Genomic DNA, 26,464 nt, shown 5'->3' with positions numbered 1-26,464 from the left:
TTTTAAAACACTGCAAGGAATGGGGCAGGCACGGTGGTTAAGTGAGTAAGATGCTGGCTCACTAGCCTGGAGGTCACGGGTTCGCTCACGGTGTTGGCCGAGAAAGTTCATCAGGATTTTCAGGTGTGGTTTTCCCTTGTCAGTGGTGCAGGACGGAGAGCCTGACAAGGACAGTTGTCTAATCGTGTGGATGGGATGAAAAACCGAGGTCCTGTGTACACACTGGCGTGCACATAAATGATCTCTTGGCAGATGGAATTCGATATAACAGTAATTTTCCTAATAGCACACTGCATGGCGTATGTCTGTCCTCATCAGCCCAGTCGGAGCAGAACAGTAGGATGTTAAACCCCATTTCATTTCATTTCCTGCAAGGAATGGTTACTTACCCACATCATATTTTCTAGTATAAAATCGCTGAAACATCTTGATGATTTATAACGATGACTTATTTCATAGTAAATAATAATCCATATAGATGTCTCAGAATAATCGAACACTTTTAACACACAATATAAATCTAATCCATGTTGATTACATCTGTACAGATGAAACCAACATCATCCAATAATAAACAAGAAACGAAGACTGAATTGGTATCTCTAGTGATCTTCAACACAATTATCCAGTCTTAAGTACATATTCTGATTTCACATTAGTTTAATTCAACTATAAATGTACCATAAAGTGTTATGGTATATATCCAAAGACCACAGACAGCCACACAAGTTAAAATCATCACATCTACTTGTACAATAAATAAAGAATATGTTAACCTGGTTCATAAAATGGTAATACTTTCAACCAGAAAGGGTATTAGTAATACGAAGTCTAATTCATCTCATCAAGAAAGAGTATATGATGGCCTATTTCATCCCCGCAAGAGAGGGTATTAATTGAGTCAAACTAATTTTGAAGAGAACACAACATATACAGTTTCCAAAATATCAAATCAGTGTCACCACATTATTCCATATAAAAGATCTTGGTTAATGGAAAGAAAGCACCCCCAACCTTTGTCAGCATATTATTTAACTTCTATGATGAGAATCATTTTCTGGAAAAAATACAACATGAAATTTCGAATCACAAAATCCAGCCATTATAGAAGACTCCATATATAATCCATGTAAATGAGAGAAAGGTGTTAGGTTAGTATGCTATCTCAATAATATACATGGTATACAATCATTTAAACTTCAACTTTTTCTTTCATTTGTATAGAATCAATGTTCATTCAAATATATAAACAAAATTGATTTATAATTGAACAGATTTCTGAATAGAGGGACATACGATTCAATTCTACGCAGTAATCTTGCCAACTACTCACATATTACTATTTCAATTTCCGCTCTGTCAGTAAAAACAGTCCAGTTTTATACATAAATAAATATATTTATAAAGAATAAATAAAAGAAACCACATGGATTATAAGGACTTGGTTTTGTTGACTTGAATAAAACATTGAAAGAATGTAACTTTGGAATTGGATTCATAAGGCCATGTTTTCTTATATTAAAAATTTGAATAAAACATTAAAGATGTAAAATAAGGACACTATCTATCAAAAAGGACTGTAACAAAAAACCTTCTAAATCAAATTAAATGTATATTGAAAGAAACTCTCATGGCTATTTACTTCATCACATAACATATTATACTTCAATTTAAAACATAACTTTCTAGACCTTACTAAACCATAACCACAAAAACTTATATATATATTCTCTCAATTATGAAAATATCTATCTTAAACATATTTTATACAGTTTCACATTAACAATACCATACAACAAATCACTTTTTTAGGACTTCGAATTTTGTCTAATGGTTTGGATTGTTCGTACTTTGTTTTATTTTATTTTTACTTACACACACATATACTTTTTGCCCCAAAATTAGAAAATCTTAATATATTAGAGTGAATTTTTATACTGGAAAATATTCTTGTTGTTTGGCTTTGCTTACTGAACTTTAGTTTTTAATTTTTAGCGTTTTCCAAAATTATATCCAGATTATTGCCCTAATTATTGCTAATTTTTTTATGTTCAAACTCCTTCAGGAGACGACCACCGTCAAGATCGCTCTCATTGTCTTGTAAATCATTGTTTCGTTTTTGTTTCTGAGTGAAGCCTGTATCATTACATGCCGAGGACTGTCAAGTACATCGCAGTGGACACCTATGCCTGGCACCCGGATCCATTCACTTGATTTGATATTTGTTGTTTGTTGCTTGCAATGTCTGTGTAGTTTGTTTGTCTTTTCTGTTTTATTTGCAATCCCTTACAAACTACAATTTTGTGAAATGTTGAATCTCTAAAAGGAATATCAGCCCAAACATGGTTGTATTTACAAAGAAAATTTTGCAACTTTTGTTATCAAGTATCCATATTGATGAACTATGATTAGATACTTTATGTATAGTAAGATTTATATGATGATAAATAATGACATGGTCCAGTTGCTGTTAATAATAAGTAGTCTGTTCAGTTTTATTATATATGGTTACATATGCGATACAGACTAGTATAAAGCTAAATAAAAAAAACTAATACATTTTTTACCTCCAACTGATGGTAACATTAGATACTTTCACATGAGAATATATACATTACACCTACTTACATCTACAATGGAAATCTTTTGCTATATGCATATCCCATATAAATAAAATATTCAAATAGGGAAAGCATATCCTGTCTTGAGCATCGCATGTCACTACTTGCAACAAAATGAATGGACTGACAGTTATTTACGCTATATCATATCTTTTTACTAGGGAGAACCTAATAATATGGAAACAAGTTGGATAAAACATGACAATTTATTGTATACATGTACATTACCATTAATTTTAAATGGTTTTCGAAAATGGGGGTATACTCCAGATCGGAAGATCGCTAGGGTTCATCCTCGTATAACCCCAATGCTTCACACCAAGTTAAACAAAAATCTATTACATGCTGTAGCCTCTATTTTGTTAATAAGGTTTTCGGCAAAGGGAAGGTAACTCTGGAACTGAAGGTATCAGAGCACTGAATATCGACAGGGTTAACCCTCTCATGATCCTCATGATCACTCAAAGGGTTTGTCCTCTCATGACCACAATGCTTTACACCAGTAGCCTCTATCGAGTAAACAAGCAAAATTACATAAATACAAAGTTCTGATTCAAAATGGTATTTTATATCTCTAATAGTAAGTGCAGGGGGACTGCTACATTACATTATCTACTAGCTATAATTGACTCATCCAAATCCATGAGAAGTCATATCAGATGTTCTAAAAAGTTTATGGAACAGATTGAAATGAGGTTTAATGTTTTTCAATATTGAAATGGGGTTTAAAGGAGCTAAATCGCTAATATTTTGGACCTAGAAATTGACACAAATGGGTCGTAACGCATATAATAATGTAATAGCAAAAAATATAAACTGATTTACATTCAATCGTTTCCATTTTTACTCTAATTTCAAATCAGTTACGTTCGGCGAAATATGTCGTCAGAAGTCTCAATCGAATGAAAATTTCTAGGCCTAGCGTCTGGTTATTCTAGTCTACATAGTATTTATTGCGCATACTCTCCCGATATGAATATGCCGTCACCGTTTGACATGACTTTTTTAATGTCTAGCCTCGTTCTTCGAGTCCCTTGTTAGAATGGGCCTGAAACGCATTGTGGTACACGATTCGTGTACCAATGGTAAAATGTTCATTTTGTCTTAAATATTGGATATCAGAAGCCCATCTTTTCCCGGTAAGATCACAACATCAATGTTGATTTAAATTGACAAATAAATCGTGTTTTCAATGTCGAAGATTTTGGATGATACTGAGTTAAAGACTTAGCTACTTTAATGTTTTTCATCAACACAATACTTTGGTCATTTTGAGATAAACATATGGTATTTTTTAATATCTAAGGTTATGCATGCAATAACTGTCAATGGTTCTTTTACATGCATAACTACACATGGGGACCTTGATTTTACGTCTATTCCATACCATTTAATTCTAATTGCTAAATCACAAAACACACCATCTTTATTATACTCAAGTGTCTGGAATCCGTTTAGCTGACAGTAGTGAAACTTATCAAGTTGGTATACTATGTTTTCTATAATGTTTGATACCATTTATTAAGAAGTCCAAATAAGTGTCAATTTTTGTTATTGTACCTTTGTACATATCAAATAATATCACCGTGACAGATCAATTATTCTATTCTTATCCTTTCTCAAAGTATCACCTCCATATAATATCAATAAGAAAATTGGTAACACATACAAACTTTATGACTGAGCATCCACAATGAAAGAACACATTCAATAAAAAATTATATCACCCAAAACTTGAACACAAATTCAAGTCCGAAAAGTAACTAAATCTTTTGGCATCCAACCTTTCAAAATAAACCTTGGACAATTTATATCCAGGTTAATGTAATTTTGAAAGTAATCTATATATTACACCTGATGCAGGAAACCTGCAAAATATCTGACACTATAGAAACACATGGATATAACTACTGTATACTATAATAAATATCTTCCTGGGGTCTATTCAAATTACCTATTATAAGTAGTTTCATACAACATTACCTTCTCACAAGGTTTATAGTCTGTTTCTTATATCAGAAAATTTCATCATTTGATACATGCAACTCTGTATGGTTACAATGTTTAAAATATCAAATGAAACTACACCGGCAAGTATGATTGAAATTACTTTCAGCGAGAAGACAAATCAGATTTGGAAATCGAATCTTGGTCAAAATAGTCTGTCATCTGATCGACTAACGAAAGCTAAAGGTAGTTTTGTTTTTCAGATGTTCTTGAGTTTCTTGTTCAATTTGTTGCTTATTTCACGACTTAGGTCCATATTTGCACTTCCTGTAACTTGAACAAATTTGAATTGGTTTCAAACACTTGATAACATATCGTATACTACGTAAGGCAGCTAGAAAAAAAATGCTGAACGTCACAGGTAATTACAAAAGTAAAGACCAGTGGCTGCCAGGCAGGATACGGCCACCTTTTTCAAGAGATGGATAAAGAACAAGCTAAAAAAAAGCGATTTTTCGTACAATCAAGGGCCATAATTCAAGAAGTTACGATCCGATATGCTCGAATATCGACAGGAACCAAGATCTTTGAGTTATAAAGATATATTTCAAGTTTCATCAAAATCAGATCAAAATTGTAGTGTATAGTGGGTCCACAACCTTGATATACCATATATTTACACTATTTGCGTACGAGGGGTGGCCATTTTGTCCGGCAATTTTGTTCCGATTTTCACGAAATTCGAACTCGGTCATCATTAGGGGTGTAACGGTGATATATAAAAACATTTTTTTTAAATCAGATAAAAATTGTTACCTCTAGAGTGACCACAAGCTAAAAACGTGATTTTTTGTACAATCAAGGGCCATAATAATTCAGGAAGTTATGATCAGATATGCACAAATATTGACAGCAACCAAGATCTTTGGGTTATAAACATGTATTTCAAGTTTCATCAAAAATGTGATTTTTCGTACAATCAGGGACCATAATCCATGAAGTTATGGTCCGATATATGCCAATATCGAAAGCAACCAAGATCTTTGGGAGATAGCCCTATATTTTAAGTTTCGGCAAAATCAAATAAAAATTGTGACCTGTAGAGTTTCAACAAACAAATTGTGGACGGGCAGACGTCCGGACGGACGGACTAACAGGGGCGACGACAATATACGTCCACATGAAAATGTGGGCGTGTAAAAATAGAACAAGTAAATCATGTACAAAGTTAGGATAGAAACCTCTAACATGTCTGAACACTCAAGACACTAAACACAGCCTCTATACCACAATACCCGTCAGTATAGTTTATATAAAGTCAGTCAATATAGCTATGTAAAGTCATAGTATAATGTAATACTATTCTACTGACATTTAGAATCAAATATATCTAACCACGAATATTATACCAGGCCATTTACATTGGAAGATAAAGTTTGCTGAAAGATAAAAAAGATGTAAATCACGAAATGCAATTCCATCAGAGGGCACCAAAATATTTCTTTACAATATACATGTAGTATCAACTATAAAACCATGACAAAACAGCCTTTTACGATTGTGAGGATTGAAACTGACACAAAAATCAAAGAGTCTAAGCTACCAGCTGGTTTGCTTGCCCATTACAAAACATTGATAAAACAGAATTGGCTGCTGAAAGGTTATTTATCAGATGACCGAATGGTTAGTGTGTGCGTGCTGCATTATAAGGTCTGTCATTGAGTCAGCTGGCGTGGTTTCGATTCCTCGGTTGTATGTAACAAGGAGTAGGGCCGGCTGTCCAAGCTCATGGGTTTTCTTCGGTTCCTCTAGTTTCCTTCCAATGCTTAAGACCTGTACGCGCAAGCAATTTATTGAAATAAAATTGAACAATATATTAGTCCCGAAATGACCCAGTTTTTCTCGAGTGGACATTAAATCCCACTGATCTCTCTCTTTATTCAGAAACATCATATCAACAATATCATATATAAATATATCATTTTCCAAAATAACTTTTATACTGAATAAATGACAAAGCAGTAAGGGAAAGCAAAGATGGGGTAAAAGAAATGTACCCCAACCCCTGAAATGGAAACGAAATAAAAAGTGGGTTGTGGTGGGAGCAAATTTTAAACAAATTGGTCAATAATAATGTAGAAAATTGACCCTAAATAATTACTGTAAAAGATAACCACTCAAAGTATTGAAATACACCTACACAGCAGTCATGTCTCAACAAAAAACTAGCCATACACATATACAGCAGCATATTCCTGAGGATAAATTTTATATGGATCAAGAAATCTAATCTATATGATGTTCACAGTTAGCTTTTCCAGATCACTGGAGCAGAAAGTGCTAGAATGCTGGAAATAAACAAGGTTCGTTTCATTCTCTCTGATCCCAATGCTTCCCACCAAATTTGAAAAGTAATAGAATAAATCCTCTCAGTATTTTTGAAAAAATGGAAACTGGGGTAGGGTAATTCCTTGAACTGAAGGTTGTTGATTGCTGAATATCAATAGCCTTCACACAAAATTTTAAAAAAGATCTGTTAAAAAAATTGTAGCCTCTACAAAGTTTTCGGAAAACTAGGCGTAACTCTGGAATGGAGATGGTTCGTCCTCTCATGACCTCAATCTTAACACCAAATTTGATAAAAAAATCTGTTAAAAACTGTAGCCTCTATTGCGATAACAAGTTTCTTTTCAGGAAAGCTGCATATACGCGTTAACAAGGTTTTTCAGAAAATGGGGGTATAACATATCGTGGAGTGCTGAAAATTAATAGGGTTCATTGTCTCTTGTGACCCAATGCTTCAATTACATGTAATTTGTAAAAAATAAAAGGTTCAAAATAACAGCCCAATCGGGCCTGTAGCCACGGGGTAGCTATGGGTTGGCTAAGCTCCCCAAAAATTCGAATTAGCCCCCTCAAATATGTCGCCGACAATAATGATTTTTAAGGAGTGTTCAAATTGGTAGGCGACCCATAGGCTCGTAGTATGGTCCACTAAGGCCTGCCTGTCATGTAGGGATAATCAAGAAATCAGCGAATAAGGTAAGCTGCAGATATCTGGATGAGCCGCTCCAGCATGAGTCGCTTTGTTTTGTTTACGAGCGTTGCTACGATACCACGTGCCCGTCTGTGTCATTCATTCATTCATGCAAATTTCAAACTGCATGAGTTATTAGGAAGGGGTTGTCCACCTCATTACGCTATAGGGAGAAGAAATAGTTCAAAATTAGCTCAAGCTCTTGGTGGTACCAGAGGCTGCATAATTTATCGCCATTTTCCTGGGACCTGCCCTTTTAATGTTCTTTCATATCTAGCAGGGAATATGATAAAAGGTATTGCATCGCAGTTTGCTAAACAAAAATAATGTAAGTGCGAATCAAATATTAATTTGATTAGCAGAACGTTATCAAATTTAAGGGAATATGCAAAGCAAGTGTCTTGTCCAAAATTAAGAGTGAAAAAATGTTTAACAAATGTGATTTATCATTCCACTGCATACAGACATTCTAATCCCCTTGATTTCAATCGACGAGATTGAAAGTAGTCAAATATTAATCAATAAACTAATTGTAAGCTAACCTTTGAACACCCATTCAGTTCATGATCTAAGTAATTTAATAATCCCGTAAATATACAAGCTAGTTAATTATTCACAAAACAATTTTTATCTGTAACAATTTGCCTTCATAAGAACTGACCATGTGTTTCCACCTTGAACCCAATTTGCCATCAGACAAAATTTTAATCATTTTCCATTCACTGGACAACAAAATATTCTGTACGCTATAATCAAACGAAAAATGTATCCATTCGAAGCACACACCGTTATTAGCTAATACACACCAGTTTAATTTTTATTTGTTTAACGAACTACTTCGCAACTAAAATGGTACTTGGTTCATTTTGGCAGGAAAAATGAGTCACATAGGCAAATAACAACAACATGGTGACAATGCCTGCATTGCACACAAGTGTTTATTAGTGCTGGCACAATATATCGTTAAATCGATGAATCGTAATTTACCTTCTCTCAATTTGTGCATTGAATTGTGAGACTGAATCGATTATTGTGATTATTTTTTATGTTTTTTTGTCACTTAAAGATACATTATGTTAGATTTAGATAAAGAGCTAGCCAATCTTGCTATAATAGTTCGAAAATAGATAATGTAACATGAATAATGTGAAAATTTCATTCAAATTACTCTATTGCGAACGAAGATATTAGCCTTTGAAGGTTTAACAAAGACGTGTGTAATAATTTCAACGACCGTACTGGTTGTTCGAAGCTAAGTCTCGCTCCTCCATTTTTAGCTTAAATCAAAAGATGGCTGAACTGTTCTAATCTATTTAAAATCGGAGAAATCCGATGCCATCGAGAGATGATTATGGCCTGGATAAGTTAATTAATGTCTTATTAATAATTTAGAAAACATTTCAGGCCTTTTTAAAAGAAAGACCTGCAATAGGCAGATTTAGCTCTTGCATAATGTACATGTATGTTTAATTATCCATGTCACACATTATCCATATGTACACAAACACTCCTAAATTGTTTTTGTCCTTATTTTGATCCACATCAAAATTGTGATATAAAACAGTTTTATTTCTTCAACATCGGCAGGACTAAAAATATCAATTATTCATTTATCCTGTTGTTTTCTTGTTTAATATGAGTCGTGATATAAATCACATCGTAGCACCCGAATCGCTATACGTATCGTATCATGACTGCAGTGGCAATACCCAGTACTTGTGTTGATGCTACAATGTATATTTAAAATACCATTTTTGCTTTCATTCTTTTCTGTGTAAATGAAGACGAATGATATTGGAGGAATATTACTGGGGTGAACTTGAAGCAAGTACGGATCGGTACGTTTTCATTCTATTGTATTACAAAAACATGTAATTCTGTAGGAATATTACGGACATAAATTTGAATACTGTCAGTAGCGGATTTAGCAGAGGCTCCAGCCTTCGAGCCGAAAATATAACTGAAAATCTCCAAACATAAAACTGAAAAATGGACCCCCGCTGTGGCAGGGGACCCAAGCCCAATGGAGGGGCCCCCAGTCCAAGAAAAGAGCCCCTTTGACTTCAGTGCAAGGACCCCTGAGTTCAAGAAAATATAATTGAAAATTTCCAAAAATAAAACTGAAAGAAAATAATGAATTCGGGGAGAAAATTTGATATGGACCCCCTGTACATGGAGGGAACCCCAGTCCAAGAAAAGGGTCCTTGAATCCATGTAAGGGTCCCACTGAGTTCAGTGCAAGGGCACCAGAATCTGATAAACGGGTCCCAATGACATCAGTGCAAGAGCCCCTGTACATTTGTCCAATAGTAAGGCAGGTCCCACACCCCATCATTCATCAGTGCCATTATGCGTATGCCAAGTTCTCATTTTGTTTCATTAGCTTTGTTCAACAAACTACATTAGGTGCACCTGCATTGGCGTCTGCATCTGCGTTCGCGTTTGTTAAGATGGGAACCTGTGAATCAACATTCCCCAATAAAAAATCAGGATTTACCAGGCCCTGCGATCAATTTAGTTAATATTATATTGTTGTTTATTACTTTCTATGTCTGTGAATTTATTGTGTATCTTGTACACAGATTTGTCTTATGGGTGTTTGTTTAGGTGTGGTGCCATCCTCATGAACTTTTTGTTAGCTATCGAGGTGACCAAACTGTAGAGGAGAGCGTTCTGTTTCCGCTATCACCAGCATTCCACCAAGAGTCCACCAGTAAATATTTCAAAAATATTATTTTTTAAAAGGCAAAGAACAATTAAAATTCAAACCTTTGCTTTGCTTAAATCCTTACAAACAAATTTATCCAGCAATTGAAATAACTTTTCACTTAATGTCTAGATACCCTTGCTGCAGCGCCTAAAGCCCATACAATGTAGATGATGTTGATCTCGACGCAGTCAACATTTTCGCAAGTCAGAAAACTTGAAAGAAACTTATCAAGTGAAATATAGCCCATTGTCTCATAATTAGTGGTGCGGTATTTTACAGGTCATTTTGTTTCCAAGGAGTGGGTGATTGATTAATAATAGCTTTATGGCCTATGCATTAGTCTTCATTAGTACAGTTGGTCGTTAAACATAATGTCATTTGTTTTTGACAAATTTGGACAACAAAATCATTGGTTCCAGTTTGTAACTAATCCCACAGGAAAATGATCTAAATCTCATCTACAGGGATTTAATTTTCAAACTTTTCAGAGAACATAAATTGACATCAATCTACATGTAAGCTGATGCATGAATTACTAATATGATTATTAATAATAATCATTCGCATTTGGCGTCAATGGCGCTAATTGTATTATAATTTATTCTTTTATGGGCATAAAATCTTCAAAAGTGACCTATGCAAAATTGTCTATTTCTCGTAAATTGCCAAAATAATAGACAAATTATTGATTTGCTTTTGATCTTATATCATAGTTTCAGGAAGCCATATTATTATATGATGGCATCTGTGTATTTCTTACTCCTACCAAGTTACAACTGGATAGTGAAGGATATACGACACCTTGATTGTCGAAAAAATGCAGAAGAAAATTTGCGAAAACCTTTGAATCTAAAACTAAGCGGGTGAACTTTCGAATTTCGAAAAAACATCAGAGATAGCCGGTTTGGGATTTGTTCTAAGAATCCAATATTGAAAACTCCCGAAACGCCTAACTAGATGACTGTAACTAAACTGGTCTTTGTTGTATTAACGATAAGTCATAACGATCTTTTCTTCTCAATACTTTTTGTCTACTTGCCCAATCAGGTGTGTTGCAAAGAAATTGTTAATGTCAAGCCCTAAGACGGTGCGCGCATGTAGATCCATTGATTTGATTGGTTGATGAAACTCATGTCCCGCTCTCCTTCTTTTCATTATTGACAGGTCTCAATGATACAAGTCATTTATCGCCTGCCATGTACAAAATATATTATACATGTCCAACATAGCATGATAATGTCATTTTAACCTAGACTAAATAAATCATGTCTACAGATGAAATAAACCATAAACTATCAATATACAGTTTTATCACTGGTAACACTTGCTTGTGGGAGTTGGACAAAAATATCATTCCATACAACCTTTCATAAATGATACTTTTTCCATCAGAATGCTTGTTGGAGTTGCATAAAATGCTCATGGGAGTTGAATATCTGATAGTATGTCAACTTCTTCAAATGAAGTGAAGATTAAATCTAATGTATTTAAAACCCCTGTGAATAATTGTGTGTGCAACTTTTTTATATAGTTTTAGAGGAATAAAAGCTCTTGAAATGGGAGGTAATGGAAAGGATTATATTTCTTGTTGATTCAGACATTTGAAAGATTAAATTTGTGGTGAGTGATAGTCCCTAAAATTGATATTTCTAATTCTTTGAACTCATCATAAAACATTCAACAAACAAATTGTCAAATTGAACAGGAATTAGCACTCAAAACACAATTATTTTAAAGTCGGTATGGACTGTTGAAACCTATTAAATTATTGTTATAGAAAATTTTAAAGCAACCTACCAGAACGTTTTTGCATGACCAGGAATTGAGGTCGAAAAGCAGACGATCGTTTTCTTCCAGCCTGAACTTGTGAGTTTTCCTCCTTAACAGTTTCACTTAAAACAAGGTCAACGACATCCATGGATTCCTCCACATCGTTTGAATCCTTCTTTTCAGCCTTTAGTCCTTTTTCTTTTTTTGTCTCCTCTTCTTTCACTTTCTCTTTATTCACTTTATTTCCCATTGTGACAAATCATTTATTTTCATTCATACAGTATATAATCTAAATATCTAACAATCATTTTTTCTCCACAAAAACTACCACATCTTGTCTGTGCTCTAAAAATCACAAATGCTGTTTATCCATGTCTGTGCCATCTAGATTTGATCTTACATGTAAATCAAATGTTCTAATGTTTTCTCCAATATACATGTGTAATGTCAGTTCAAGTCCTTATTATGCATCGATGATCCAGATATCCTAAATCTCCAAAATTTATATAAATCTGACAATCCAATAGTAATATGATGAAAATCTAGACTGATAAAAATGGACCTGAAGATCAAATCTGTATTAAAAGATTTAAACTGTCTTTAACATCAAATATGTGTCCAAACATCCAATAATCAGTTTCTATCTGCCTAAAGAAGAGGTTCTATTTCCGAAGATGAAATATGTTTCTATTATGTCCTAGTCTCTGATGACAAATACAGGTTCAATTCACACTGTGTCCTGGGGTAAAACAATGTACATGTACCATATCATTATTCCGAGGACCACAATCCAGTAATTAATATCCCTCCTTAGACATTCCTGTCTTCTTTCTACAGTATTAATACATTTGATTTTGATTTCCGACAGGTTTATAGAAATGTCAGATCAATTTGACCAGGACTTGCGTCAAGTTAAGTCGTCTCCACGGTTTAGTCTATGAAAGAATACCCGGAATGCCAACAATCAGTAAATACAGAGGCAGCTGTAATAATTACATGTTACATCAATAGAAAATAATCTTAACCACTTTTATTATGGTAAAATGTCAACTTGTACAATTAGAACAACACATCACCATAAACAGCATAAAATACCAAAAATAAATACCATAAATCTCTAAAAACAATTTAAAAAAATAATAACATGAAGCCACCATTGAAGCTGATGTCCCCCGCCTTTATCTTCAATTAAATAGATGATATTCACACTTAACATTTAAAGACATAAAATGCTCATTATCAAGTAAACAAGGAGGGGGTATAATCTCCTGAACAGAATGTCGCAGAACACTAAATATCAATTATCAATAGGGTTCGACCTCTCTGTCCTGCATGATTCAATCCAAATCAGAAAAAAAAATCTGTAGCCTCTATCATATTATTATTAGCAAGGTTTTCAAAAGATAGAAATACGCCCACACAGCGGCTATGTCTCGACAGCAGCTTATATGAAATTGATGTAGACCAAGTTTTGAATAGGATGATCTTTCAAAAAATCTTATCTCTGTCAAGTTCACAAGCATGAAAAATTATATTAAAATTTGTTGCCTCTATTGTGTTAACAGTGTTTTCGGAAAAAGGGGTTGGGTGGGATGGGGGGGGGGGGGTAACTGAAGGCTGAATATTTAGAGGGTTCATCTTCATCCTCACTTGACCCCAATTAGGGTAGGCTAAATTCATGACCTGAACACAATCACATCTAATTTGACCAAAAAATCCATTACAAACTGTAGCCTCGGTCACATTAACAATGTTTTTGGAAAAGGTGAGGTAACTCTGTAATGCAAGGATGCGGAACACTGGATATTGATAGGATTCATTCGTTGAAACTGTAGCCTTTATGACATCAACAAGGTTTTCAAATAAAGGAGGGTCACTCCAGGATCGAGGGTCCTAGAGCGTATAGGGTTCAACCTCTAATAACTATGAACCCAGCTCTTCATACCATATATGAATAAAATCTGTTAAATTACTGTAGCCTTTACCTTGTTAACACGTTTTTTGCAAAAAAGAGTGGGAGGAGGGAATTAAATGCATGTAAATTGGACGCTGATCATCAAAATTGAACAGTCAGCTTTAAACCAGACAAACGTACAAATTAGATGGTTTGGATTGATTTTTACAAATTTTCAAACAAAGATTTGATATTGAATGAATTTGAAAGAAATGCAAAATATGCAAGATCAAATGATACCCGGGTTACAGTGAATATGCTTAAATCTAAACAATTAATTCAAAACAAAAATGATAGAACTACAATGTAGCACATTGTAGGTTTGCGATTTGACTGCCCCAATAAACCAGAATAAATTTGGACAAATATGTCAAATATAAAGGATTATGCAACAGAGTTTAGGAGTTAAGCCAAATTACTCAAGATATTGGGCACCATTTCAATCTCTGTATTATCACAATATTACAATGCCAGTCTAAAAATTGTTCTATATACCTACAAAATTATCGAGCGTCTGTCACATAGATAATTTCAAAGATCTTCAGCCTCGGTCACTTCGACTAACATATAATGGAAATATTCAATAGTCTGTCAATAATTCTTCCTGCATCAATACAAAATTATTGAATTATCTCCTACACACATGCTACACAATATCCCAGCACTTAATTCAGATCACTTTGACATGATTGTTTTATAATCAAAATATGTGTAGACTAAGTCCTGTCATCTCCATTCAACCTTGCATCAAGATAGAAATCTTGACGACGGTTATATAAAATTTATTCTGTACATACACAATCTCTGTATGAAAATAAAAAATAAAACAATGCAATCAATAATTCCTCTATAAACCAATATAAATCTTACAAGTAAGACGAATTTAAAAAGAATGTTAATTATTAGTCCCATAAATAAATCAAATCTCAACTGGAAGACAATAAATATTCAAATCAAGATGTCACAATCACATCAAAGCAACTAAAAGAATGTAGCTTCTGACAGAATATTCTTAAAAGCACAGAAATTTTAAAAGAACACTTTACAAAAGGATGAGTGGTGGAATTTAATAGATTTAACGACTTGCGACTCAATGTATCATAAAAATATTCCCACAAAATGTAATGAATCATAAAAATCCTTCTACAAAATTTAAAGAATAAAAATAAAGTAAGGTGACAGCTGTGGACTGTTAGTTAAAGGGCAAAAAACAAATATTTGGTTATATTAGAGGATATGATGGAATCTGATACTAAATAAAATCTTATGAGTCATTTTATAAATCAATGACAGACAATGCCAATGAGGCAATGACATGGAATTTGATGAATGAGAAGAAACTGCTTTCAGAAGTGGTTTTATTGTAGTTAATGATGATATATGTACCCACAATATGTCATGGAGATAGACCACATTCATGTTGCCTTCACTCAACACAAACGAGGTCAATTTGGGACTAACATAAGGTATTTCAATAATATGCTTGCACGCATAAAGTCTGAAGCAGTGGTAGGAGAAAATCCATGAGGCTAGGCAGATGACACTGCCACTCATTGTGTACAAGCATAAGATCAAGCTCCTAACATTTGAAGAGATAACAGCCGTGGAGATCTCTGGAGGTCCGTAAAAAAATAAATTTCAATTTCTCATAATTTGACACTACATTGGCTTAGATCAAATTAGATTGCATGCAAAATTCAGTGGCTGCTTGGACAAATTACTTTACTCTAAGTAGGGCTGCAAGGCATATGCCCACAGGAGTTAAGAGTGTATCCGCGAGAAGACCATGCAAAAATCGCAAAAAGTGCTAAGATGGGGGGTCGGAAGTTTTTGAACAAACTTATGGTATGACACCCCCTAGAGGCAAGAGGTAACATGCTGAAGTGGTTACAGGCTGATGTCGCTCTAAAAGACTGTACGGGAATTATTCATTTTATGGGTAAAATTGCGGTTTTCACATGTGTATTTATCACCCTTTTTAAGCACAGACTGCATTATATGGTGGAATAGCAACCTTCTAATTTTGACCCTGTCTGATAAAGCGGGTGGTCAACTTCTACCCCAGCACTAATTTGAAAAAAAAAATCAGTACATACTAATTTTGTGTGGACTTGTTTTAGGGTACCATATTCACATTGTCCTTATAGTGCAGAAAAAGATACACTGTAACTTTTTCTTTCATGGTCGCAAGTAGAATTTCTTTGGATGGTTTTGAAGTGCTACGCACATAGTATCCATAGGTGTAAAAAAAATGACCGGAATACAACATACTTAAAATATACAGCTTATTGAAAAGTGCTAAAAATAAGCTTTTGTGATACATTTTTTTGCAAATTTAATTAGAGAAATAAATTTTTTGACTTTTATACGTTTTCATCATATCCATAGCCATTATTTGTACCATGTTGTACTCTATATAAGTGTGTATTTGTATTTATTGTATATTTGGTATTGTCCCTTTCATTTTTGACGATTGCGAATCAACTCGCAGCCAGCGCTTGACGGTAGCGAATCAACTCGCGGACCCATCATACTTGGCAACGGCATTAGCGAAATAAAGCGCGAGATCAATCAACAGATTTCTATTGTTTTTATTTCTTAAATTAATGGTGATTGAGTAATAAAAATAAAATACCTAATGAAAAGGAATGTTATATTCGCTAATATGATAATGTCGAAGAAATCAACTATTTATTATTTTTTTAGACGTTATGAAGCGAAGAATACATGTACTCGAGCCGAAATCAAGCATGTCGCTGCCATCTTGAATACGTTTTCAAACAGACGATAACTTCGGCTAATAATTCTAGACTTTGGGAAGCTAAATTGAATCAAAACTTTTTGGATTTAATACAAGCTACATAGAGGAATATTACATTATCGAAGATTTCAACTATATATCTTTATTTTCGACGCAATGAAGCAAAGAATACGACAATTCCCGTCATATATCCAAAGAATGGCAGAAATGTTAAATGCCGATAGCAATGAAGTGACCGTCATTTGGGGTGATATTTCTTTTTAAAAGTTATAATTATATTTACTTTGAACACTGCTACCAACGCGAGGGACTATATTTGTGTTCTATTTAAAAAAAAAATTCTTAGGGGATACTTATTCACGTTATTTTACCGTTATATGACAGAAAGTCATAATTTTAGTGGAACTGACTTTTCAACATTTTTTATTATAGTAATATAATTGCTACTTTGTACAATTTAATTTTATATCATTGGAAAGAACACGACAATCTGTGCATTTTTGTAACAGAGTATTTCTGTGTATAGAAAATATTTTTTTTGTTATTTGCAATTTTGTAGAGGGTATTAGGATTAACAATAATCCACTTATTGGCTTAGGAATATGGGCCCTGCTGATTTAATGAGCTTAGGGGTAGGGTAGCTAATCTTTTAATTGGCTCTGTGTTAAATGGGTTAACATATTTGTTGTATTGTCTCTTTAAGATTTCATTTTCAAACAAGTTACCGAAAATGGCTACAAAATGTTTAATTTCAGAGCATGTTTCCACTATTCATTTTGGGACACATCCACTGATTTCTACAATACAGAAATGTGGAAGCTTAAATATTAACGGCAACGAAGCCTAATTGCGTCGAAGTGGGTGACATTGAACAGTGTAGTATGGTAGATACAGCTCTCGGGCACCGTCAGCTGCACCTTCAGGGCCGGATTTAGAATAAGAGAGGCCCTAGGCAAATCTCCTGAACAGGGCCCACGACATGGACCTTGGGGCCCTGGGACAAGAAACTCGGTGAGAGGGTGGGTCGGGGGAAGTCATGGGGTTGGTGGTTCGAATCTCACTTTTAGGTGAATTTTTCATTTTCGTTGGATTATTTTATTTAAAATAATGTCTATTTGAGAGTAATGGATATGTTTGTTAAGACTGAGCATGTCGAAACTCCAATGGAAGGTCGTGGACAACTGCGGAAGTCAATTCCAGTCGACGCCAGATGAGCCATGAACGATTACAGGCCTTTGAAAGTATTTTTTTTCAAGATATTTTTATAAAACAGATACTAATGTATTTTAGGGCTGGTAGTAAACACCATATGAATGAAAAGGAAAATAAATTGTTAGTTTTTTTTTATCTACTACGGTTAATTATCTCCAAAATAGGGAAATTACAGATTAATTTCATGGGTTATTGTTTCCTTTACCTAGTTTTTGTCAAGTCGATTCCAGTCATTTTTATTTTTTGTATCAAATGTTGGGAGGTTGCTTGTTCACGTGAGCATAAATTTTTTAAACCCACCCCATGAAAGAAGTAACTATAGGGCGTCAAACTCTGGGTGACGAAAAATGGGGAATTTAGATATCCAGTCCGTATACAAATCTCGTTCGCCAGAATCGTCTGAAGTTAATATTGTGGTAACAGCACTGAGTCATCGATAAACTGTGTGAGTTTGGTCTTTCTGCTACGTATAGTAAAGGTGTAAGGACTTGCCAAAGTTGGTATTTGAGAAAAGACAGATTTTGGCAATTTCACCATATGAAAAATGTTTTTTCAATTTTCTCATACAGGAATTGAAAGATTTATCTAATATTGCACATTTATGTGTTTTGGGACTATCCCAACTTATAAACCAAATTTGGTCAAAATCTGTGATTGAAGCCTTAGCACCTTCTGCATGGTTTTCTCGCGGACACGCGCTTAAGTCGTCCATGCAGTCCATAATGGTTGCCACATTTGGATAACTTACGCCTTCCTATATTCAAGAATTTTTTAGCTTGAACATGGACAATAACTTGGTATTTAAGTCAATATGCTTTGTCTTGTGAACATAAACATTAGATACAAATTTCAAGCTAAAGTGTCTACAAGGTTTTTCAAGGTGATCAAAGGCCACAAATCTCCAAGTAATTATTGGAAATTGTTGACAATCAATATTTTTTTTTTGTCTTATTAGAACTCTAGCTACTAGAGACTGTAAGCAAGATTTTTCAAAGTGACCAACAGCCATAACCTATCAAGTAATTATGCAGGATTCATTGAAAATCTTTTGGTTTCTTCAGCTCATGAACACTGTGTATAAATTTAAATTTATGGAACGATCAATTTCTGTTACTGTCTTGCTGAAAAGTGATAAATGTCTCTTTAAAATAAACAGATGAAATAAAATGAAATGGGATTTAATGTCCCATTTTTCTGATAAACAGAATCCAATATCAAACTGAAGAGACTTTCAATCACAAATGACAAAATACATTACATGTATGCAGTGAATTCATTCTGTTAAACTAAAAAAGATATTCTTGACACTGATAGTATTTTGTTCAAAGATTTGTACGCTGTTCCAGTTTATGGATCTTAATTTGTTTTCCTCACATTTTGTTCTAAGTTTTGGTCTATTCCTATTCTCTCTCAAACACATAAATTTGTAATATGATGAAATACTCTTTTCTATTATAAAAATATTCAAAGTTTGAAAACTTGTGTCCATGTAGAAATAAATGTAACTCTCTCCTTAGTTCTCAATATCCCACAGAAAACTGTATTACCACAATCCAAACTGAAGAGTCACACAATTAATTTATATCATTAAATTTCAAAACCACGTCAAAATTTCATAGTGAGTTCCTTCACATGGATATTTTTGTGACGTTTGGACAGCTGGAGAACTCTTGTTTTGTTTAAAGGTAGAAAAATCAATATTGCTATCATAACCAGCTGTTGTTTATAAATAACATAACACCTTCATATTCTTTACAATATTTCTTAATACATTAAAAACATACTAATAAAACTTGATTAATAAATATAGTAAGTAATATAATATAAACATAATAGTTTAGAACAGTACTTTTATTACTTACAGTGTTTGTGTTGTGTGTCATGTCCAGAGTGTCATTTGGGTTACTTTTGGTTATGTGCAGTTGCTACCGGTAATAGAAATGAAATGGGGTTTAACATCCTACTTTTCTGCACCAACTGGGCTTATGAAGATACTAGAAGAAAGTATCAACATATATTTGTATGATTATGGATTATTGGCAATCAAGTTCAACCCTGAGATGTATATCAAAACAAATCGTTTAAATGCTACCTTTATCATCCCCGTCTCTACTTACATGTACATGTACATGTATGGTACTTTCCCATTTAATGTAACAAATAACTGAATAAGGCTGCAGAAAAACATAGGTCTTAAGAATAATGAAGATGATGTCAGATCCTATACTGTGTAAAACATACGCCCACAGCAGCTAAATCGTCCGGGCATTCAACAAGAGTTGTCGCATGTTTTTACTCTTTTGGGTAATGAAACATTTACATGTATAATACACTAAAATCTGATTAAGAGTAACAACTCATTAAGTAATTATCAGAAAATCATTAGAATTTGTTTGGTTTTTATAAAGTTCTGCCCCTTGCTAACTTTTAGTATACGAAACATTTAATATCATGGATTTAGCTGTTCAAGTTATCAAAATTCATTGAAAATCAATATACTTGTTCGTCCCAAGACCTTAAACTCTGTATCAATCTGAAGTCAATCGGATGATAACTTGATTCTTCGTCTCATGACCTCAAACACTGCATATAAATTTAGAGACAATCAGATATTAGCTTTAGCCTCTAGAGCATCCACAAGATTTTTTGAAGTGATCAAGGGCCATAACTGACATTAATTATTTGAAATCGCTGAAAATCGATAGGATTCTTCGTCTTATGATCTTATCTTAAACACTATGTATAAATTTAAAGTCAATTGGATATTATCTTTAGCCTCTAGAGCATCCACAAGATATTATGAATGATCAAGGGCCATAACTCTGGCAGTAATTATTTGTAATCGCTGAAAATCGATAGGCTGTTTCGTCTCATGACCCTAAACACTGTGTATAAATTAACTTTAGCCTCTAGAACGTCCACAACAATTCCGGTCGATGCCAATATACGACCACATTTCAATGTGGGTGTATGAAAATGAGAACCATAAAGAAGAAGAACCTTAAAGTTATAATTTCATTAGATTGGGATCCATCCTTGGTATCCCCAGTTATATCATTTCATTCTACTCCACTAACCCCTCGGTCCATCCACGGGGATTCCATAATTCAAATAATCTGCCCTTGATGTTTTCATTGGCATGTACATGTAGCTAGATTCTACGAACCAATCAAAAAACAGTTTACATATACCAGTCTTAGCGTCATTTTTTACGTTCACCACAATACAGCAGCTTGTACACTTGATTATGAGAATGTTTGCAAGAAATTTAATATCAAAAAAGTGACATGCACACAAAACGATGTCCTAAAATATTTTGACAAAATATTTAGTTGCAATAAAATGCAAGTTACTTCCCTTCGTTGTGTATTCAATGAAGTTTTTGATTGGTCCATAACAATAGCAGAATTATCAAGGACGGGTGCACTAGTCCACCGCTATAAAAAGAAACCAGCAGGTACAGTACCCCCAGGGGGGTTGGGATGGCCTAGTGGTCTAGAGTGTCACGCTTCGACCTCTAGCTGGCCGGTCACCTCTGGCTTGCGGCTGTGGTTTCGATCCCTGGTGTGAGCGGATGTGGCATGGAGATAGGGGCGCCTTCTCAACCTCGTGGGTTTACTCCGGGTACTCCAGTTTCCTCCTACATGAAAGACCCCTGCGCGTGCGCTAAGATCATGAAAATAAAAAAAAAAGACAACTTGTCTGCGATATCACCTTCGGTGGAAGCGGACGTTAAACACTAACAACAACAACAACAATGTATGATGACTGATTGGTATCGTGTCGTGATGTCGCGGTGTTGCCCTCATAAGGTGGCAACCCGACATCATAACATTTTACCCTCACACATATCACGACAACACAACATTTTAACCCAACAATACAACATTTTTAATCGAGACCATGACATTAAAAATGTTGTTAAGTCGCGTAAAAATGTCATGAAACCAAGCTGCAAAATCCTGGGGAACTTTCTTGATCAGCACCAGGATCATTGTAAATAATCATACTATATATTGAGAGGAAGACGGCCGACATCACAACATTTTAACTCCACAATACAACATTTTAAATGTTGTGGTGTTGGGTGAAATGTCGTATTGTCGGATTAAAATGTTGTGATGTCGGGTTGTTAGGTTGTCACCTTATGAAGGGCGACATCACGACATGATACCAATCAGCCACCATACCGGCTTGGTTTTTTGATACCCATATTTTAGTATTTTTTATACCGGCGGAATAGTGCCCCCGCGGACTAGTAAACCTGCAGACTAGTGCACCCACGGACCAGTGAGCATTTTAAATGTTGTGGTGTTGGGTGAAATGTCGTATTGTCGGATTAAAATGTTGTGATGTCGGGTTGTTAGGTTGTCACCTTATGAAGGGCGACATCACGACATGATACCAATCAGCCACCATACCGGCTTGTTTTTTTGATACCCATATTTTAGTATTTTTTATACCGGCGGAATAGTGCCCCCGCGGACTAGTAAACCTGCAGACTAGTGCACCCACGGACCAGTGAGCATTCCCCGTGGAGTAGAACGGAACGATACCATTGGGATACTGAGGATGATTGGGATCTGGGGTACTGGCACAGATTATAATAATGTGATCAAGAAACTAGCTACTCCCAATATTTTTACATGTATTATAGAAATTATATCTGCAAGTAAGAAAGTTAATGTGACTATTACTAGGGGTACTTAAGATCCACTGTAAATTGATCCTTAACAAAAATAAAACCCTGATATATTTATCATCTCACACAAATATTTACCAATAACATATTGATGATCCAATTCCTTATTCTCATCAATTGTGGTGTCATTGTTAAACAATTAAATGGCACTTCATCTTTGAAATGTAATCACACGAAATGGCTGTAAAAATAAATCTAGAACAGGTATAGAATTGAATATTTGTCTTGACAGTTCCAACTTTTGTGGATGTTGATAAAAATGTTTGTGCACAATTAAAAATTTGAATTTAAATCCATCTGATCAATATATGTCACATCCAACACAAATCTAAATATCACTAAAACTTAATCCATTGTTCATTTTCAATATCTAGAATCTGTGACTGCTGCAATCTGTTCTACAGCAAGAATGTAGATAATACCCAAGGCAATATTTACGCCTCCATATTATGAAATTACAAACATTGTTGAGGTCAGGTCCGAGGGTATAGGAGTGAAGTTAGATCAATGATCGTGAGGAAATATTTTTGTCAGTTCTATAATTCATCAATGGTTGTGTTAGAAGTTGGTCAATATAAACGCAACCAGATCAATTACAAGAATAAATATTTATTCATCGGTTTATTCATCAATAACAACTACATCTATAACATAATTATTTAATTCAAACATCCACTTCTTTAATATTAAGTTGACTCATAAAAAAACAGAATGGATTGGAGACAAATATATGGAATTTTATTTCTATGGTCACATGTGCAATGTGAGGTGGGAGAATTTGGCCTGCACTATGTCGTTTAATTAGTTTACTCTTCTTCGATTTTCAACTGTCAAAGGTGCTTTTACATACATTCCACAGTTTCACCATCCCATCCAAAAAAGTACCCACCCCCAGTATGTGAAGGCTGGGGTTTTATCAGGTGACGGAAAGTTTTGAACCCAGAACATCTTGGGCTACTTCAGTTTTTCTTATAGGGTTTGAGAATATAAAAAAGATTGTCCCGCATGAAAAAGGAAAGTGGAATCAAAATACTTGACACTGTAGAGATGACATGTATGAAGCTATATTTAAACCCATGAAAAATATGTGCAATTCTAATTAATTAGAACCAGGAGAAAACCCATGAGGTTTGGCAGGCGACCCTACTCCTTGTCATGTACAAGCTTGGGATCAAAATCATGCCATTTGTCTTAATAATAGATCTTAGAATCTAAAATGCACGCATAAGACGACTCAACCACCTAACCCCACTAAATTAGAGACTTATTGTGTTCTGAACGTCTGAAGGAAACACAGAGAGCAGGCTGTCCGAACCCATTTTTAAAGATTTGTTCATTGTGGAAACTGAATGTGATAAAGGGACTGACTGGTATTGTTTAAAGGTAAAATGTGAGTAGAAGTGTAAAATGGTTGGAGTATATGACAATAGAGAATGTGAACAACTCAAAGATCAAGTCTAAACAAAGACAGAAGAGGATTGACTTGGCTGTGAGAAATTTAAAAACAAACAGACAACAGCACGATTTCAAATATTGTTTTACATTTACAATGTACATGCTTTAACTAGACCCTGTCCAGAGACTAACCTGTAAAAAAAAAAGTGTTCAATTGAGGAATTCTATTTATCACTAGGTTATATAGTTTCAAGTTAATTTTCCAAAGTCACTATAATTTCTTGTTTTTAAAATTCTTTTTATTTAAGAGTGATACATGTATTGGGTGATAAATAAAATCTCACACTTCTTTTTTGATATCAAATATATTAACACTTCAGCAGAACCTTACACAGTGAATAAAGGCGCTGGCTCGCTAACCTGGAGATCCAGTTTTGAATCCAAGTGCTGGCAGGGAAAGCTCTTTAGGATTTTCCCGCTTGGTTTCTGTCTTGTTCGGTCTCGGACCAGATCGACAAAAGATCTCTGATTCAGAAAATGCTGACATACATGTATACCGATCAAACTGAATATTACTAATTATTGATATGCCTAGTTTAAAGATTATCTGGTCCTTCCCCAACCCTTCCACATTTGCTAATATACCATTCCATTTCTCTTTCATGTGATATTTCTATCTTTGTTACAATACAATTAATTCAACTTTGTGCCTTTTTGCAAAACCAGCAGTTGCTTGGCAAGATACGCCCACATTTTGCAAGAGATGGATAAAGAACAAGCTAAAAAAAAAGTGATTTTTCACACAATCAGGGACCATAATCCAGGAAGTTATGGTCTGAAATACGCTTGCATCGAAATGGGCTGCAATATTTGGGATATAAAGATATATTTTATCAAAATCAGATAAAAATTGTGACTTCTAGAAGAGTCCACAACCTTATAGTATTACATACTTTTATACTATTTGCGTACAAGGAACGTCCTTTTTGTTAGGCAGTTTCGGTCGGATTTTTTAACTCAACTATCATTAGGGTATGTGTGTAATGGTGATACACTTAAAGGCTTTTTAAAATCGGATAAAAATTATGACCTCTAGATGGTCCACAAGCTAAAAACATGATTTTTCATACAATCAGGGGCCATAATCCAGGCAGTTATGGTCAGATATGCGCAAATATCGAAATTAGATAAAAAGTGTGACTTCTTGAGTATTAACAACCTTGATATACATGTATTACACTTTTTGCGTACGTGGGGCAGCCATTTTGTCCAGCAGTTTTGGTCTGACTTTCACAAAATTCTAACTCAACCATCATTCGGGTGTAACGGAAATATATTTGTACAATCAGGGGCCATAATTTAGGAAGTTATAGTCCGATATGTGCAAATATCGAAAGGAACCAAGATCTTTGGGTTATAAACTTACATTTCAAATTTCAACAAAATCAGATAAAAATTGTTACCTCTAGAGTGACCACAAGCTAAAAACACGTTTTTTTCCATACAATTCAGGAAGTTATGATCCGAATAGCGCGATTATTGAATGGAACCAAGATCTTTGGGTTATAAACATGTATTTCAAGTTTCATAAAAATCAAATGAAAATTGTCACGTCTAGAGGGTCTACAAGCCAAAGACGCGATTTTTCGTACAATCAGGGGCCACAATCCATGTAATTTCGATCTGTTACATGCCAATATCGAAATCAGATAAGAATTGTGATCTGTAGAGTGTCCACAAACAAATTGTGGACGGACAGACAGGGGCGACGACAGTATACATTCACATGTGGGTGTATAAAAAAGACCCCCCCCCCCCCAACTTCTCCCTTGCACGTGTTACATAAAGCTCAAGAGAAATGGTTATTACAGTAACAGCTCGTCAATAAGTTCCGAATTGGATTAATGTCATCACAAGGTCTTTATTCAGGATTTTGAACTGCATTATGGGAGATTCGATAACAAGTTGGCAGTTCACACTATAATAGTTAAAAACTAGATAATGTAAAGGCAATTTGCTGAAAATTTCATTCAAATTGATCCACTATGAACCGAGAACAAAGCGATTGAATTTCCGCCTAGCCTTGATCATCATTACTAAAGTCAGTACATAAACAGCATAGTCTCAATTATCCACTTAATCATTAAATCGTGAAGGAAAATTATGCAGTAAATCGGCTCACAATCCACTAAAGATCGCAGGCTAGCGATGCCATCTAGAGTTGATTATGGTCTGGATAGGTTAATTAATGTCTAATTAATAATTTAGATAACATTTCAGGCCTAAAGAAAGACCTGCAACAGACAGATTTAGCTCTTGCATAATGTATGTTTAAAAGTCATTTATCTTACTTTT

At 34.5% G+C, this 26,464-nt stretch overlaps 1 protein-coding gene across 5 annotated transcripts in view; it reads right to left on the bottom strand.

Moving 5' to 3' along the window:
• The window catches only part of LOC126831050 (ras GTPase-activating protein nGAP), a 152,754-nt gene that overhangs the window by 107,521 nt on the left and 18,769 nt on the right, over positions 1-26,464 (bottom strand). Inside the window, exon 1 of one of the 5 annotated variants that reach the window (XM_050561674.2) lies at positions 12,113-12,374. The exons of 3 other annotated variants lie outside the window; for them this stretch is intronic. In XM_050561674.2, coding sequence (XP_050417631.1) covers positions 12,113-12,335 — 223 coding nt within the window. In that variant the 5' untranslated portion in view covers positions 12,336-12,374. Of the gene's footprint in view, positions 1-389; positions 505-12,112; positions 12,375-26,464 lie in introns of those variants that run through there. One more of the 5 variants, XM_050561692.2, reaches the window with a different exon arrangement.

This window comes from Patella vulgata, chromosome 1, assembly GCF_932274485.2.
Source record: "Patella vulgata chromosome 1, xgPatVulg1.2, whole genome shotgun sequence".
Classification (NCBI taxonomy): Eukaryota; Metazoa; Mollusca; class Gastropoda; family Patellidae; genus Patella; species Patella vulgata.
The sequence above is the reverse complement of the archived record's forward strand: the minus strand, read 5'-3'. Positions and strand labels throughout refer to the sequence as shown.